Source organism: Scardinius erythrophthalmus, assembly GCF_964197995.2.
Source record: "Scardinius erythrophthalmus genome assembly, chromosome: 2".
NCBI classification, from domain to species: Eukaryota; Metazoa; Chordata; class Actinopteri; order Cypriniformes; family Leuciscidae; genus Scardinius; species Scardinius erythrophthalmus.
The window spans coordinates 45,149,608-45,168,779 of NC_138222.1; the positions used below are offsets into that span (position 1 = coordinate 45,149,608).

The following is a 19,172-nucleotide window of genomic DNA, read 5'->3' on the forward strand; positions in this document are numbered from 1 at the left end:
GTGTCTGTGTTTGTTCATGAGTGCAGAACTCTTTCATGCTGGTAGCCTTAATCTCTCTTTATAAACATGAATTTGGAGTTCCCCATGGCCTGTGAGATCACCATGGATTTACACAGTGGGAGTCAGCGCTACTTCACGAACGGCTGAAAGAGGCAACAAAAGAGCGGAACCACTGCCTTTGTTGGTTGCCATCACACTATGTACCATCTGCACTAGCTGCCATCTGTTTCGTGATGCCTAGATTAGGCCAAAATAGTGGTAAACTGTAGAGAATGGCATGATGTACCAAAAACGACGAGTGTGCATGAGCTGTAGAATTGCTTTTTAACTACTTCATTTCACAGAGGCAGAGCCATGGTGTGAAAATTTCTATTAGACAGGGTTTTCTCATGCCGTCGTAAAGCAGTTGTCTGTTGCTGTTGTGACCTTAAAGTCCAATAAAACTGACAACTTTTGCAAACGAGATCTTAAGATTTCACACAAGATCTGTGCGAAAAAGCTGGGGTTTTTTCATCCTGCATACATGTTCAGACATAAACGCTTCCGTAGCAATTTGAAACCTCACTGAAAGGAGTTAATGTCCTGTTGAGGAACAAGTTACACATTGTCTATAGCTTAACCATGAATATTAAATAGCGAAAGGGAAATTCTTAGTTCTTTTCAGGATGTGGAGAACCATTTAGAGCTTTCAGTACTGTATAAAAACAAATTAAACACAGGTAGACTATGATTTAGATTTTTTTGTATGTAACATTTCCTGGGTTACGTTTTATAAAAATGTCCGTCTAAGAGCTATGACTTAGATCAGACCGGTTACATACTAATGTTTATGAACACAGTCAACATAAGAGACTTATTAAAACCAATCAAACATGACCTAAGTGTAAATGTCTGACTCTTTATTTATGGTCTTTCAACATCAGTCTTCTGAAACAGAAAAGCCTTTGTCAGACCTTGGCCTTCATAAATGCTGTCGAAATAGCAGCTGAGACGCACAGGAAGCCAGGTGCTCTAACTGATCAACAGACAGCACACACACACACACACACACACACACACACACACACACACACACACACACACACACAGAGAGAGAGAGAGAGAGAGAGAGCTCCTATACTTGTCCACCTATAGCGATGGAATCTTATCAACATTATGGCTTTATTGTAGGGTGACATAAAAGATATTGCCCTTGAAAAGACCATGTTGATAACAGTATGAAAAGAATTGTTTTGCATTAGTTTGTCTGTATTTTTTATTTGTAATGCATAAAATAAAGCCTGACTATGCTAAACTACTGTATAGCCAATGTTCACAGGCATTGCACCCCCCTTTCTATATACCTGCTGTAGCCTATAACCTTTGTGTAATTTCTGTTTCACAAATATAGCACATAGTGAACCATGTTACAATAGTTTCATTTGAAAAGTTATTTGACCAACAAGCTTTTTAATGCTGTCATCTATACGCTTTGATGGAGTGTATCTATGAGTCTGACTGTTGAGCTCGTATAGACTACCTACGCTTTTCGCATGGCATGACTAGCCTTAGCCTATAATGTGACACGAGCTCCTTCAGTTCAGTAGTATTCACACGCTCTGAGGCGCTGACTGAGTCATTGTGCGCGCGGTGTCTTGAGTGTGAATGTCACTTGCGTTTATCGCTCTTCCACTGGTTTTACATTGCGCTTGTTTTGACATGTAAGCTACTGTCTCACCAGGAACATTACTTCAAAATAACCAGCGACCTTTTTACGCGATTTCGCTGACCGTTTTCCGAAAACCAACTGTTTTGCGTATAGGCTACTGCGAGAGGCGGAAAGCAAGTGCTCTACGTTTGTGTATGAAAGGTAAGACAATTTCTCTAAATGTTTGCCAATGTGATGCACGATATGATCTCCGATCATAATGAGAAAGGTGTTGGATTGTAAATTGTGTGTTTTCATACATTTTGATCAGAATCCATTGCTTTTGCTTTTTTACTTGTGAAATGTATAATTTACTTCGCCGTTATTAAACTGATTAGAAAATATGAACCGAGATGTAGAGTTAGTTGTCACACTTTTGAATTGGTTAAACACCATCAAACCCCTTTACACTATTAAACGCTCTATGTGGGGTATGTTGTCACACTAAGAAAAATAACTTCTGATTATAAAAATGTGACAACTTGCCCCGGTTTGATAGGCTATCTAAAAACAATATATTTTTTCAGTGTAAATCTACCATTATTATATAGCTGACCAATGCTATAATTGATGCTACAGTGTTGTTGTATTGTGTTCTCTTGTTTAGAGCTATAGCAAAATATTTCGATATTGAACATTTTAGTTGGAAGGGTTGAATGAATTCACAGTAATTATGTGCTTAACAGCCTGTATGAATGTACTGCTAGATAAAATACATTTGTCTTATAAAAAGCTGAGATATAGCCCCGGTCTCCCGTAATTCTTTTGTATTCAAATAAATGGGCTAGGTTTTATTGTTTTCCCTCTTGTTTTGCATGTGTTTGCAAGTGCACTAACAGAAGAAACTCTCAAAATGACCAAATACCAAATAAACCATGTTAATGAGCTTAAAGTAACACATTAACACATCTTAACATGCAATAACCTTTTGACCTGAACCTTAAGATAAACATGCAGTTTTTTCTCATTCGTTTCAACATTTCACGCTCATTGCAGTAATATATGAGACAAGGATCTCCTTGGGGAAATTGGAGCGCAGGTGGAGGAGCAGCACCCGCATATTTACTCCGAGGCTATGAACAAATCAAAGACACACTGAGGCTGTGTGCTTTAGTGAAACCCTCGACAATCCTGTAACCCCCCAGTCAGTCCGCCTCAATAGAAAGGAATGCTTCCTTTATCTGCCTTCTAAACGGACTGAGAAGATTGAGCCTGTGACTACAAAGATGCTTTTATTATTGTTCTTTAAGAATTGCTGGTATGCCTATTAAATTGCAATCAAAGATGTTTTCATTTTAGCTTCTCTTTTTGCCTTAGTGTATGTTGGTTTTCCTGTCTGAACCATGGCGGTTTGATCTGTGCGACTAAACATCAGTGAGTTTTTCGCTGTATTAAAACTTAGCTTCAGTGCATTCGCCACTAAATAATCGAAAGACCTTTGCCCTCAGTCCCTGCTACTTGTCAGTTCAGCTCAGAATGAAGTGAGCTGAAAGGCCTCTCTCTTTTTTGTCCGCGGCGCCACTGATGTCACAAAGGAAAAGCACAATAGCTTGACCTAGTTCATCTCAAAGTTCACATTCTTGTCCTGTGCGGGTTGTTAGCTTTGCTATACGCAACATCAGCCGTGGAAATACTGTAAACGCATGTCTTCTGTGGTTCAGCTCTCGAGGCTTATATGTAGGACTTCGAAACAAGTTCAATCATTTCAAGAGATTTTATCAGAGCAACGACAATCAGGTAGCTGGAAGACTCATGACTTCACAACACAGAGGTTATTAAAATTTCCACAGAGTCATTATAACTAAAAGAGGAGGTGTTATATGAGTGTGCATGGTTTATTTTTAATGGCTGTAGAGTGGGAAATAACATAACATAACATAGTAAGGGTGAGAGAATGTTTCAAAAATTCCTTTTATTGCATAGTTTAAAACTGGCAACATGCTCCCTGTATAAATGGACTTCACCAGCTTCCTTTCAGTGGTGCTTGGAGAGAAAAGGGACATTCTTTGACTGCTGTGAGGTCCACATTGCTGGAACAATGGCAGAGGCAGAGAGAGCCAGAAAGGGCGGAGGCATAGACGCACCCCTCTCAAACATGGAAAAGAGGAACTGGGTACTCTCAGTGGTAGTCAATAGGCTGCTCTGTAATAGCCACATTGGGCTGTAATTTTTATACAGTGCATTGCAGACATGTTTGGACAAAGACACACAACATAGCATAAAACTACAATCATTTTTACTGTGTATATGCTCACCGGCCACTTTATTAGGTACACCTTGCTAGTACCGGGTTGGACCCCTTTTGCCTTCTTTTCTTCGTGGCAACAATGTGCTGAAAACATTCCTCTGAGATTTTAGTCCATATTGACACAGCATCACACACTTGCTACAGATTTGTCAGCAGCACATACGTTGTGCGCCATATCCCAAAGGTGCTCTATTGGATTGAGATCTGGTGACTCTGGAGGCCATTTGTGTATAGTGAACTCATCTTCTTTTGTCCTATTTTGGTGAGCCTCAGTTTTACTGTGTTCACTTGTTTAGAGCTATAGCAAAATATTATGATATTGAAATTTTCTTCAAGGTTCAACTTGTGCGTTCAGAGTTGCTCTTCTGCAGACCTTGGTTATAAGAGTGGTTATTTGAGTTACTGTTGCCTTTCTATCAGCAGGAACCATTCTCCTCTGACCTCTGCCGCAATCTGGATATTTTTTCTTTTTCTGACTATTCTCTGCGGTTGTGCTTGAAAATCCCAGAAGATTGGCAGTTTCTGAATTACTTAATTTCAACTAAAATAAGTCACTTAAATAACCTTTCTTCCCCATTCTGATGCCCAGTTCGAAATTCAGCAGATTGTCTTGACCAGGGCTGCATCCGAAAGCTTAGGCAGCTGACTGGCAATGACTTTGCAGGCAGTGTTTACACACAATGGTGTCTGCTGAAACTGATTTCAGGTAGTCTTCTGAAGCAACATAACTGGTTAATGATCTACAACAAAATCTAGAGAGCTTTGGTGATAACTAAGAGAATATTAAATGACTACAATACTAATTTCTCGCTAGAAATTAGGGCTGCATGATTTAGGGGAAAAAATGTACTTGCAATTTTTCTGGTTAAAATTGCGTTTGTAATTTAAAATGCGATTATTAAATGCACCAAAATTATCGTCCGAAAATGGCATTTTCAGTTTTTGGACGAAAGAGAAAAGAGGCCTTTAAGGTGCTGTATGTAACTTTTTTTTCTCTACTAAAGCATTAAAATACCATAATATGTTTGCATATATTGAGGAAACATGCTAAGTTCACATACTCATTTAGTTGAAAAACACTTCTACAGCCAGTTATTTTACTTTGAAATGAGCGACTGGAATGTTTGTTTTTGATTTGGTCTGTGTAATACTGCACGTTGCCGCCAATTTTCATTGTCATTTGCACTCGTTCATGTTGCGTGTGTTTAAACTGGCAACCCGTGTGAGCGCCGTCCAGTCTGAGGAGCTGGTGGCGGGAGAAACAATGATCTCCGATATTTTGAATTTGGACTGCAGTACCTATTTCAATCATTCTTGCACCTTTAAAGGGTAACTAAACCCTAAAACAACTTTTTTTAGTTAATCTGTAAGACTGGGGCTTTATTAGTGCTGTTCATTTATTCGAGTACATTTTTTGACATTTGGGTATAAAGTGTTTTAATTCTATAGTCTAAAACGTCTGAGTGCTGCCCTCTTCAGGTTGAACGGTGGCTACTGCAGTTGAATTTTCCTATTGGATTTTTTTATACTGCGTGACGTAAGCAGGTACCAGCTCACCACGCCCTTGCCTACAGAGAGACGCGGGTCTCAGGTGCACGCTCCCCCGGGGGCAAATGTTGCGATTTTTGCTGTCGTACAAGCTCGCAGGCAATTTTTTTCTCTCTGTAGAAATAGCTTGGAAATCATTGATGCTCGTATGGTCATGGCTCGCACTGTGTGAGAAGAATTACGTGCAGAGCCAAGCATATTACGAGCTTCCTGACCTCCCAATAATTTTCAAACATGTTTAAAAATTCAGGGAATCGGACGATTTTGACCAGTGTATAGGCTGTCCTCTATTGCCAAATCCTACACAACCACATCACATAGGTTAGACCTAGCTATGCATATTGTTATAGCCCAGTAGCTGCTACCCTAGCGTGCGCATACACTGACACACAAAAATACACTTTTGAAAGGCATTGATGTGTTGTTCTCTGCTTTTCACCAAATCATTTGCACACTCGTCTTTTTTTTTATTTAATTTTTTATCCGAAGCTATATCAGCAACATGGAAGGCTCCAGTCTGCATGTTTAGCATGAAAGCAAAGCACATGTGATTGCCGCTGGCTCGTCGTGCAGGACAGTCGTGCCGTGTACTACCAGCTGCTTTGACGCAATTATCAGGTTAACTGACTCGTAACGTACGTAATGGCTCACAACCTCGATTTTGTAATCGAAATCATGATTTCAGCAAGGTTTCCAACTCACACTGTACAAGTAGATTGCATGCGATGTAAAGCAAAAGCTCACAATCTATGTGTGTCACAGTTCTGCAAGATGGAGAGGACTCAGAACTTCACATACTTTTGAAAATCCAGCGTTTATTTGATTCTGGTAAGTGCTCACGCCCAACGCCGTTCTTTTTCCACGAGGAGGTTTGGGCATCACAACATTTGTTTCCAGGCATACTGTTAAAGAACGCTACACACACACATCTCCATTTCTAGAAAAATGTGCCATATGCATCAGACGTTCAACCAACAGTCCGTGGGCATGACGTCTGAGGCTGAAACTAGTCCTAAGGTGACAACGGGATTGAGGACTACAGATGGAGAGGCACCAGGTGGGATGATGGTGAAGAAGACAGGAACACAAGGAACCAGAGGCTTGATGATCTCTTTGATGTTGCAGTCTTGCTGCCTGGCAGAGGCTCACAGAAGCAGAGGCTTGACACTTGGGAATCAGACTGCTCCCACAGTCTAGTGAGGGTCAGTTACCAGGAAATCTCAGGATTCAGGAACAAGACAAGACACAACACAACAAGATAACAGAGCAAGACAAGTAAGAAGATAAGAAATGAGGCAAACTAAAACCTGATGTAAATAACTATGGCTAGATGAATAAAAAAAAAGAAAACTAGAAATAACTGGAACTTGCAAACAAATAAAATAATACAAAGAACAACCTTGCAGGAAACTAGATACTGGAGGTGAAAATCTTAAGTAGAAATGAAATCAAAAGAGAAAAACAAGACACAGGGGCAAACTAACTTGAAAAAGACCAGAGGAAAAAAATAAACAAAATAGCAACAATGATACACCAGACCTACTCAAATACTCAACTAAACAAGAGCAAAGATAAAATAGCAGGATCCTCTGAAAAAGGAAACAATACTAAAATTCAGAGTCAGTTCATTCGCATTCGGAGGTCGGCTATTTTTGACTGACAAAATGCCGGCAGACACAGCTACAGTGAGTTGTTCAAAATCTTTCTTTTTAGTAAACTCTGCATACACAAACAATGTTCTCAATGTTCGAGTTGATGTGTAGAGCCCCTGGTGATACTTCGAGCGAAGTTTTATGTTGTGTCGAGCCTTCTTAGTGTTTTAAAAATAGCGATTTTTGATGCTATCATATTAGTGCCCCAAGCACCCCCATTCAAAATTCGAAAACGAAAATACTGTCAAACTTAAAAGTGGCGTTTCAATTCTAATTATGCTTTTAAATGAAAGTTTGCCTCGGGTAGATTAACAAAAAGACCCTATGTTGCATTTTGGCGAGAGTTACCCTTTACCTTTTGTACCTTTTGTACTTTAAAAACAACTTGTTTAACACAAAATACTTCTCTTCTAATTTTTTTCACTACATAAATGGGTCACTAGTAGCCTGGATGCCAGCCGAACTTAGCCCCGCCCAAAAAATTTTTAGGTCGGGAAGTTCGGTCTTGACTCGATCCGTTGAGGAGCTATTATGTCCGAACAAAAATTGTTCGGACCAATCAAATTGTCAGTGCGGGCTTTATACGATGATGGACAGATGAGCAACGTAACGTAATCATCCACGTCACCAACGAGCGCTTGGGTTGAATTTGTTTACAACAAAGATGACTGCCGCTGAAGAATTGTTATTTCACGAGTTCACACTTACAAATAAGTCAGATAGAATAAATGCATATTTGGCGTGCTGTCGGGCTCGGTATTCGTCCCGAACCCAAAGTAGTCCCCCCGTATTCCAGGCTGTGAAAGAATAAGCCGAGAGTGAGTGGAGGGATGCTAAAAACTGTCAAGGAATGTTAGGTGAGTTGACATAGTGAATATATGCTTTCTCTCATGCTGATAGTGTAGACCGTAGACGGTAATTGTTTGATGACAAGTTGATTGGATTGATTATTTGAACGTGCTCCTCTCGAACTTTGTTTATTAAACATTATGTGTAGATTCCGCCATCGCATCTGTTATAGAAGATATCGACAGCGCATTCATTTTAAAAGAGGAACAGAGAACCGCGATCAAGGCATTTGTCGATCGGAAACATGAATGAAAAACATACGTCACTTACTCCGTTGCTCTGATTGGTTGTAGGTCTATCCAATTGAGTGCAGAGGCATTTTCCTTCCTGGTTCGGTTGAAACACGCCCCATAATCATAGCTCAATGGAGCAGTATCAGACTCACATTCTGACTAGAATCTGAGTATGACGACGTCAGGCTAGGTCACTAGAGAAATATTAAGAAAATCAGCATATATATGTTGAAGTAGGATTTATCTCTCGTTGTCTTCACTTGCCGAAAATTTCTGTAGTGATAATTGACTGGGGTTTGAGACTTAAGTCTCGCGCAAAGTTTGCACATTGCTTGTATAATATCCACTGACTCACCTTCATGGTGAAAAATGTCCAATATTGCGATGTGACATTTTTCTTTATTGACAATTGCTAGACGGTTCATATTTCCCGTGATAACAGGCTATATTAAATAAATGAGTAAATAAAGTGAAAGGGAAATGTGAAACAAGTAATGATCAAGTAAATTAATAAGAGAGGTGCCGGTGTAGCCTAGATCCCATATGTAAGCTATAGGCTGGTGGCTTGGAAGAAGTGTGTAATATGGTTTATCCATTTTGCAACACGAACTGGAGGTAAGCAACAGTTTGCTTAATTGCAGCTGTTTGATAGCTGCAGAACTCAAAGATCTCCCTCATTTTGTTTTCTTTCTTTATGCATTAAAGATGAAATGGGTTAACTTCTGTTTTCGAGCAGGCGCAGTGTGGGAAAAACACTGACTTAAGGGCAATCGGTTCGTAGCTCTGCTTCAAGTGTATGATATCCTCACAAGGGGCTACCAAAATTTCTGACATGCCATAAATTCATCCGCCCATCCAATTGTTGGTCAGGAGAGTTTATCGCCTCTTGTTTCCCCCTGTACACTGCAAACAATGCACAACAAAGCTGAAAATAGGCTCTAAAAAAAGAGTTACACGAGTCATAATTCGGCTCAAAAACGGATGAAAATTGCAGTGTTTGCCTAGCCTCAAGCCAAATTTCGGTTTAATTTTCGTGCATCCTTAATGGAAATTACATCAAAAGTGGAAAAAGTTGGTCAAAAACATATACACACAAACTGACCACCGACCGCAACTTCAGATGTCATCTTTATTTTTTAGCTCAACTGTCGAGGAATGGAACGCACAGGATTGTGGGATATCATAGGCAATGAAGGATCCATATAGGCCTATAGCCTATAGCTGTGTCCCAATGTGAAGGCCGACGATTTCGAAGGATGCAGCCTTCACATTGGGAAACAGCTTATATGTGTCTTAAAAAGTTTAAAAGTTTGTCAAAACAGATCACAGGAGCCAAAATGTGCAAAATTATGCATTAATATAGACAGCTTGCCCTTAAACTCTAACAATATTTGTTGCTACAGTGTCAGAAATGTCTCACACATATTCCTTTACACTGCATACGCAATGATCAGTTAAACAGATCTGTTGCAGAATTTTGTCAACTCTAAAATGCACTGACTCAGTATGGAAAAAGGAAGTATACTATACAGAATGTGCACATTTTCTGTTTAGATCTTTTTATCATTGATTTGTCATTGTTCTCTTGACACAGATGGCAGTCATTTTATGTTATTATCTCTCATCTCTTTGATCTCTGCTACAGTATATGTGTCTCTGATTCTCTTTGTTTATGCATGCATGCATTTCATAGCAGTTTAGTAGTTCTAGAACACACTATCTCATAATAGTAGCAGCATCAGTGGTAAAGCACATGATGTAGTTTCGTCTTCAGACCAAATCGAGTATCTGCAGATGTTGTGTTTAGCGTAATGCCTGCCACAACAGGTTGACGCATGTTTGTGCTCGCAGTTGGTAAATGCAGGAAAGCCACAGTGGTGTCTGATCTTAACAGTGTGCTACATTCTCTTACAGTTTCATTTCAACTGGTTTGGCTCATATTTTTGAAAGATGTAAAGGTCAACATGCAGAAAAGCAACACGGTAGATCTGCACTATACAAGTGAGAACTAATTAAAGTAGTTGATCCTATGATTGTTATCTACAGGAAGGTTAGACTTAATTGTGAAAACGTCATACTGTCCTGTTAACCCCTGTGGCCTTATTCTTAAGCCCATCATCTGGGTTTAAAGTCGCCGTGAAATCAAAATGGACAATTCTTATTTTTTTATGGAATATTGCTGTATTTATTATAAATGATTTATTTGTGCACATCATTATTTTTTAAAAGTCATGTGCCCTCTTAATCTTTAATCAAAGTAATTTCCCCTCACTCTTGCAGCGTCATCTCTTCTCTTCTCTGATGACGTGTTTCTTGGCGTGAGGGCGGGACAAACTGTCACTCACATGAGATCACATCAATAGCAAACACAACAATCCAATCAATTCCTGATAGACAAAATCAAGTCCTACATGTTTTATTGTTCGAGATTTCGTTTCACTTTCGTCCGTTTCAATCTTAAATGATATTCTGGCATTGTTTTGATGAATAGACTTAATATCCTAATTTACATGAGAGGATGTGAGCAACTTGAATGTTTACTCAATTTTTTAAACTGCGATACCACAGTTTTCTGGTGTCTGTATAGTCTCTCAACGAAGTGAGAGAAAAAACATCAGCTTCTAACACTCAAATTTGGAGAAGTGACTTGTAGATCGGTTTTGTGCTCAGTGATCCATGCTGACTCATCCACTGTCACTTGCACATGTTTTAGCGCATTGGGACTGGCAGTGTGTTATGATTCATCTTATTGTAGATCTGAGACATGCTCTTTGTCTTGACCATGAGGATTCATGTATTACTACACAAAATGAAACAAAAATTGTGACATAAAGATGACATCATGTGACAACAATAGTCACTTTGTTGCAAAAGAAAGTCTGTTCTCATGGATAAGAGATGGCAGTTGCAGCCAAACATGCATCAGAATGTATTTTTACCATTTGATGTATGTGTTCTTATTGATAAGAGGCCAGGAATAGATGTGTTACTAGATGGCTGCCTTTTTATCTCACGAATAGTGGAAGAGGAAATCATTTTTTTTCTATACAGATAATGCAGACATGTATCTTTTTCTCTAAACTAGGTGGTAAGGGGAAGGAACAGCCAAGATTTTGATAACATTATTTCCTTTTCATATGGGAAGCCCTTGCATGGCTCTACTAAGGCACGTCATTGTGCATATTTTCATTTCTCTCTAACTGAGTTCTCTGTTGTTTTTCAGGCATCATCTATGAGCTACAATGAAGCAGAGCCCAAAGACTGTAAGAATGCGGATGATCATCTGTCTTTTGTTCAGTTCGTGTCTAGGTAAGTAGACGACCAGCAAGGAAGTGAAATTAAGTTTATTTTTTATGTATAATGATGCATAATAAGAATTGCTGTTAGTTTCATGTTAAATAAATCTATTTTTGCGCACTTGATTAGTGCAAAATTTTTTTATTTTGGATTGTTTTGCAGATAAAATTTATGTATATCAATTTTATTTACTTCTCCAGCAACATTAGAGAATGACAGAGACTTTAAGATGTGTGGAATATGGAGCCATGGCAACGCATCCCGAAATCTGAATTATGATTTGAGAACAGGCTGTGATAGAATTGATATTTCAGCAAATGAGAGCACACTCTCTGTTCGGGGCAATATCACAGCGAAGTGCACACGATCTTCATCCATTCACCTAGATTCAAACCCTCTTCAAAATCAAAGTAATTTCTGTGTGTTCTGGGATCCGCTGCTGGACCTGCTGATAGTGGAGGTGAATGGAAAGAAACACATTCTGTGTGAACCAAAAGGCCTTCAAGGATCCTGCTGCACTGACCTCTCACTAGACAAACAGAAAAATGCCAGTCTGTATGGTATTGTGAAAGGCAGCATCCATGGTGATATCTTCAGGAACGATGTAATGGAAATATATACATTTAAAGGGGATTCAATCAACTGCAGTAAGAACCTTTAAAGTAATATGTTCATTTTTGTCAAAGTTTCAGATATAAAAAGTTACACTGAGTGAGTTTAGCATTTCTGAGTATGTAATTACTTTGGTTTCAGTATATTTCATCTGTTTTCCCACTTACAGAAGAGACGTTCTGTGATGAGGCAAATCAGAAGTCCAGAGGAGCAAACATGTAAGCCAATTATCATTTTATTTTAGTTTGGTAGTTTCACTATTACTTTAGAGTGTTATGAACTGATGTGGTCAATCATGCAGATTGCAAGAGGTTATGTTGTGCATGCTTGCAAGAGCGCAATCAGGATGAGCCTAAATATGAGTGAAAAACAGTGGTTGAGCCCCAAACAGGAAGCTAAACACATGCTTACAATGGCTTTCTAACTAATTCCTTTGTGGCATGAACTGCCAAGTGCATCAATGGATTTTTAGAACATTTATCACATCTTCAACATTTATTTATTTATTTCATATATTGTGCATGTTCATTTAATATGCTGAGCCATCATATTAAAATCTTTAAACGATTATCGTCTTATGCATAGTGCAGAAATGGGTGGGTACATTTTGTGTGGTTACAATAGGTAAGTATTTACTGTGGTTTGTATTGCAGCCATAACACATACACACCCTCCACAATAGAATACTATAAATAAACCTGTTTCTTTGAATGAAAATGGTGGTGGGATTGTGGCATTGATGCAGTTTGGGTTCATATGAATCTGACTTTCTAGAGAGTGCAGACAGAATCTATGCCTTATATAATACTAGCTCTTGTATCTTTTAATAATCATGCTGGATCACGTGAATATGTTATGATAACTTATAACACCTAGTACAATAAGTAACATTTGTGTATGTGATTCTGTTATAGTGTGATCATGTCTAAATACATGTGTTTGTGCGTGTTTGCAGGATAGAAGAAGTATTGATGAAATCGAATACAATAGGTCGTGTGGATCTACCTTGTGCTCAGGGTGAAGTTATTGAGATGGAAGAGGGCTTCAAAGGACTCAGTTTAACTCTGCCAGTAAATGACATTCACATTTTTTAAGCAGAGTTCAAATAATCTTTGATTCACAGAAAGGTCTTTTTCTTGCATGTTAATAAATATGTTTTGCATTCCAGGCCCCTCAATCTGTAGACCCAAACATGATATCCTCCGTTTATCTTCCCTCTTGTCTGAAATCAACAACAAAGATCAAATCCAAAATGGTGTATTACTACATGGAAGAGAAATTATTTCAGGTATGACAATATATGTCAAGCAGAAATAAATCATGTGGAGAGCAATGTACAGTATGATACAACAGTATTTGTGATGTATAGGGGGGACCTCCTAATTCAACTCTTCTGGGTGGCATAGTTGGACTCTCTGTAGAGAACGAAACCATCAAAAACCTCCCAGAGCCTGTCAAAATCCGGTTCCATCACCTTCCCTTACCAGTAAGTATGTTTGAGTTGTTGTTTAACTTTTTCAGGTTATACCATGTTTGTTATGGTGATAAAGTGCTATTCATAAGCTTAGCAACAACTGTAGCTCACATCATTTTTGCACTGAGTAGACCAAGGGTGTGTTCACACTTGGTTATATTAAGACAAACTATGGTGCTCTTGCTCTGACAGTGCGGTTTATTATTTGAATAAGAGTGAACGCTGTCATCCGAACCTTTGTGCGCCCCAAACAAACAGCTTCCAAAAGTTTGAGAAATATGAATGCAACACGGACCAAAGACATCTAAACAAACCAAAAACAAGACGTGATGTCACAAGATGCAACCCTGTAAAGGACAGAATGCTCAAGCATACCTGGACCTTCTCGTCATAGGAGCTATGTTGCCCATTACAGTTAGGTACAGGCGTCAGAACCACTGTCTCCTTGCAGCCGATATTCATTCGTTTCGTTAAAACTGAGGAATTCCTGACACTGTTTTGACTCCTTTACATATTGTACGCACACACGCATTTAGCCTAGCACACAGCAAGTTCTGTTCTAATATATACGTCATAAAAGAGGTTTTCGTTTTGTATGTTTAGGTTTGGTGTTAAAAATTACAGTGTGAACGCTAAGCAAACCAGGACTAAATATATTATTTTCTTTAGCAAAAATAAAAAAAAGAGAGAACCGAACTACAAGTGTGAACACCCCCACCCTAAATGTCTTCCGTTTCCTTAACACTGAAAACCGCATGACCAGGATAGTGAGGTGAAGCCTGATAAACATCAGATTGCTCATCTTGTTTTTGGCATTTAAATCAAAAGGGCCTCACTTATGACAGAATTTATAACAGCTGAACTTTGCAATTGCTATGATGAATCTCTCTTCCTATCCTCTTCTGTTTCATTCCACAGGCTAACTGTTCTGGAAGATGTGTTTCATGGGACACAAGAAAAGGTGTGTTCAAGTCTTCATGTTCATAGACACACCATCAATCAGTATTTGGCATCAAGTAAATGTTTAAGCAGTTACTGATTGTTCTACTGATGTCTTTTTCTGCAGACAATGAAGTGAATTGGAGATACGATGGTTGTAATACGATTAAAATCAATGAAAGAGAGACAGAATGTCACTGTAATCACCTTACATACTTCGCTATTCTTGTGGTGAGTAGCGCTTTTACTCATTGCTGTTAATATTTTACACTGAGAGTCAGACTTTATGAATAAAAGGTATTTCTTTCATTCTTGGGAATTTGCATAGCCAATTGAAGAGTGTGTTTACGGATTACACACAGAAATGCAATAATACATACTTTACCGTGTCTATTTTTCTTCAATGCTTTAGCAAGTGGAACAGAGGACTACAGTTCGCCATCTAAAGGCTCTGACGTTCATTACCGCTGTGGGCTGTGCCATGTCTTTAGTTAGCTGTGTGATTCTCTTCTATTGGCTCTCTAAACACAGGTAATTATGATTTCATTGACTTGGAATTTATTTCACTTTTATTACACTATCACAAATTTTCTTTCTTTAAAAAAAAAAGAAAAGAAAAAAAGCTTGTTCATTGAAACAAAATCTATTTTGAATCTCACCCCCATTGTTTTTGTCTCTGCATTCCAGAAAAGTGAAGAAAAACCAGTCCTCACTGGTGCACCGTGGTCTGGTGGTGGCTATATTTATTTTGTGCTTGTTCTTCATCCTTACCGGTACAATAGCCAATGTTGGAAATGATACAGTTTGTAAGATAACAGCAACTCTTCTGCATTATTCGCTGCTCAGCACACTCTGCTGGATGGCTATGGAAGTGTTTCACACATTCTTGTTAGTCCACGAGGTGTTCAGCACAACACCTCCATGGGTCTTTTACTTGGGGGGATTTGGTGAGTATAAACATACATTTATTTATTTATTTTAAAACAAGCAGAAATTGCATTTTCACCTGTTTTTTTAAGAATATATATATATTTAGATATACATATAAAAAAAATGTTTTCCAATTATAGGTCTCCCAGCTCTGCCAGTTGGGATACTACTCTTAATAGGGGATATTTATGGCAAAAGGGATATAGTACCAAGTGAAAATATTACCGGTCTTTACCACATGTAAGAAGAGATATTTACTACTTAGATGTGACCCTGTATTCAGTATACAAGAATTAAAATAATCTTTGCTCTGCTTATCCAGGTGCTGGATGTTGGAAACTGACAATGGCCGACTGGCCCATTACATCATTAATGTTGGCTTACTGGCTGTTGTGGTGAGCTCTGGTACAGTCATGCTTTTCCTTGTGATGAAGGAGATCCGCAATCGACCCGATTGGAAGAAGACTCATGTGGCTTTTCTCAGCATCTGGGGTCTCACCTGTCTGTTTGGCACAACATGGGGTCTCGGTTTCCTCAGTTTTGGCCCTCTCTCAGAGGCCATCCTCTTCCTCTTCTGTATTATCAATTCCTTACAAGGTAAGCTTTTTCTTGAATGCTCTATCACGAAATACACAAGGTCAAATAATGGCTAGGCTATTGTGTCAATGTAAGTTGAGTTCCTGTGGTGGCACATGAAAATAAAACAAGCCCTCGAACTTGTTTCCTTTTGTTATCATTACTTAAGAAATCTTGCTTTTAACTCATTAGCTTCAATTCTGTTATGAAAATAATTGTGATTATTCCCATGTGTCCTAACAGGATTCTTTCTAATGCTGCGATACTATGCTCTTGAGCGGATAAAAAAGAAAGATGACTCCAGTTCGGATGGGAGCAGTACTGGATCTTCAAAACAGCATATGCTACATACTCATGAAAATAGTTAAAAGTTTGATGATGCTCAAACAGTATCTTTTTGAAATTGCCAAATTTCTTCAATTTCTCAAGTTTTGACTATGAAAGATTATCCACAAAGGGCATTTAAAGATACTCTCTTATCCTGCTGGTCAGGAAGTTGAAAGTTCCTCAGATGACATTGAGTCACAGAGCATTGGGTAATTGAGCATAAATGCTTTACCTGTCTGTCATAAGCTGTATTTCTGTATTCATATTCTTAGTACGAGTTTGATAGTTTGTTTCATTTTCTTAAGCAAACCTTGCACTTTAGCTTTTTTTGTTTTGTTTTTTACTACTGTGTAAAACTGCTGTATTTATAGTGATATAAGGAGTTCTTGCAAATCACTTTTAGTAATAAATTAAAAATAATTGAATTTTGTCGTCAAAAAGTAGTGAGTTGTGTGAGATGAGTTAGGGTGTTTGTGCAAGTTTAAACTGCCAAAAAAGTGCATTCCCCAATTGTGTATTTTCAGAATCAAGGTAAACGAGTTCGGCAAACTCTGTATTTTGTTTAGTTTTGATAAAACATAAGTTGCACTTTTGTTTATTCTTTAGAGTCTTGTAATGAAGCAAAGTAAAGCACAAACTTTACATTTTAGTTTGTATTGTTTTATGTATTTGTAATTTTTTATGTGTATTTCTGTTGGAATATAATAATATGTAATACATAATATCAATATTTTTGGTGTTTGGTGATTTTTTATTTTACTTTTTTTTAATTGGACACATTTTATTAGACCATACCAAGGGGGAACCATATTACTATATTCATTAAAAATATTAAAGGGATGGGTCACCCAAAAATGTTTGGGTGTTTGATGTTGTTCCAAACCTGTATGAGTTTCTTTCCTCTGCTGAACACAAAATAAGATATTTTAAAGAATATGGGTAACCAAACAGTTGATGGACCCCATTGACATCCATCAACTATTTTGAGGGTGAGTAAATGACAACAGAATTTTCATTTTTGGGTGAACTAGCCATTTGAGAAAAGTAAGCGATTATTAAAAAGGGTTCTTTATAACAACATTAAGGTTCTATATAGCAATTTAAAAATAAAATAGCAACTTTAAAATAAGGTCAATGGGGTACATCAGCTGTTTGGTAATGTAAAACAAAGTTATTTACATTTATTTTACATTACATTTTGAAATATTTCTGTAAAAAAAAAAAAGATATGTAGAATATCCTGTTTGTAAGCAATTGTACCAAGCACAAATAAGATGAAAATGTGTCTCACATTACCAATTGCACTGTCCCAATTTACCTGAAAATGATAATGAGTTCTTATCATTTTTAATTTTTGTACATTTAAATATATATATATATATATATATATATATATATATATATATATATATATATATATATATATATATATATATATATATATATATATATATATATATATATATATATATAGCTTCAAAAACCATAGTTAGAGATACAAGAGACCTTGAGCATTTATTTCAATAATTAATAGCCTAACGTAGGTAGAATAATTCGGTCCAGATGGGTGACCTCTGGTGGCTGGTGTTTGGAGCTCATCTTTAAAAAAAAGATGCTATTTTTTTTTTTTTTTTTTGAATTAAGACTCTTTGTTAAATACATACATCCCACAGATACTTACTGGGATTTGGATCTGGGCTTTGCTGTGGGTTTTGATGTATGTTCCAGGTCACTTTGGTTTGGAAGACAAACCATCATCCAAGTCCCAATGCTATTGTGGATTTCATAATTTTCCACCTGTAGATTTCTGTATTTTGCTCCGTTCATTATTCATATCATGAGTTTTCGAGTCATCTTAACAGATAAAATATAACTGAAGGATCCATCACATTTTACAACAACCTGAATTCATTTTATTTGCCATGGTAAGTTACATTTACAAAGAATTTGCCTTTCTCCAAAAACAAGTAGACATATATAATACGGTAAGACATTACATAGAATGCACAATCTAGATTTAAACAATACACAATATGTTCATAGAAATGACTATACATGAAAAACAATACAGTCCACCCTTATGTGTTACTATTATTGAAGAACTTATGGTTTCATAGGACGTCACATTAGGATTGTAAACTTAAACTTAATGAGTATTAAAGACTCACTAACACTGAGTCTTTGATCCAGCGTACATTTATTGCATTGGAAATTTTCGTATATATCTTTATGCTGTATTTTTGAATAACTTTTTGAAAATTCATTGATGAACTGCTTTAATGTTCTATTGTCTTTAGTAGACAGGGAATGTAAGCCAGTGTTGCATTCTGAAGTTCAAAATGATGTTACACAATGAGCATTGCGTTAAAGTTCCCCTTTGTTCAGCTTGATTTTCATCTAAACTCAGTGTCTATGACTGTGACTTCTTCACTGAGTTGCAGCTCTTCCATGGAAAGTTACGTAAAAGTGGTTTTACTGACTTTTTACTTACAATTATGTGAGATTCGAGGTTTTTTCGAGACACATTTGCACTGGATAACTGACATGAATTTACAAGAAATGTATCAGAGAAGACAAAAAAAGTATAGGCTGCAATTACTAGATGCATAACGTGTCACTTAAGATGCAAATTATTTATGATATATACAGTTAAAGCAGTAAAGACATTTATTTAATGTGTTACTTTATTGAGTCATTTGTTCTCTAACAATTCCATCAAATAACATGGAAATGTAGACATTAATTGCATTTCTAGTGAATTCCTTTCATCATTTTTAAAACATTCCAATTCAGGTAATGA

At 37.4% G+C, this 19,172-nt stretch overlaps 1 protein-coding gene across 2 annotated transcripts; it reads left to right on the plus strand.

The window, feature by feature from the left end:
- The first annotated feature begins 1,620 nt into the window (after positions 1–1,620).
- On the plus strand, positions 1,621–17,104 carry LOC308706392 (adhesion G-protein coupled receptor G5-like). Of its 2 annotated transcripts, XM_081391985.1 has the most exons (14): positions 1,621–1,849; positions 11,441–11,526; positions 11,715–12,161; positions 12,296–12,344; positions 13,082–13,196; positions 13,295–13,414; positions 13,496–13,612; positions 14,519–14,561; positions 14,667–14,770; positions 14,952–15,070; positions 15,227–15,486; positions 15,610–15,709; positions 15,792–16,066; positions 16,289–17,104. In XM_081391985.1, the coding sequence occupies exons 2-14, from the start codon at positions 11,460–11,462 to the stop codon at positions 16,411–16,413; spliced, it is 1,941 nt and encodes a 646-aa protein (XP_081248111.1). In that variant the 5' UTR covers positions 1,621–1,849; positions 11,441–11,459; the 3' UTR covers positions 16,414–17,104. The 2 variants fall into 2 exon arrangements, with proteins under 2 accessions (XP_081248111.1, XP_081248112.1); XM_081391986.1 differs by lacking the exon at positions 15,610–15,709 and having other exon boundaries at positions 1,623–1,849; positions 15,904–16,066; positions 16,289–17,098.
- Positions 17,105–19,172: the final 2,068 nt, after the last annotated feature.

Coding starts and splice junctions, on each gene's coding strand:
- LOC308706392 (XM_081391985.1), top strand. CDS start 11,460: ATGAAGCAGAGCCCAAAGACTGTAAGAATGCGGATGATCATCTGTCTT. Junction 15,071..15,226: donor TATTGGCTCTCTAAACACAG/GTAATTATGATT, acceptor TCTGCATTCCAG/AAAAGTGAAGAAAAACCAGT. Junction 15,710..15,791: donor ATTACCGGTCTTTACCACAT/GTAAGAAGAGAT, acceptor CTGCTTATCCAG/GTGCTGGATGTTGGAAACTG.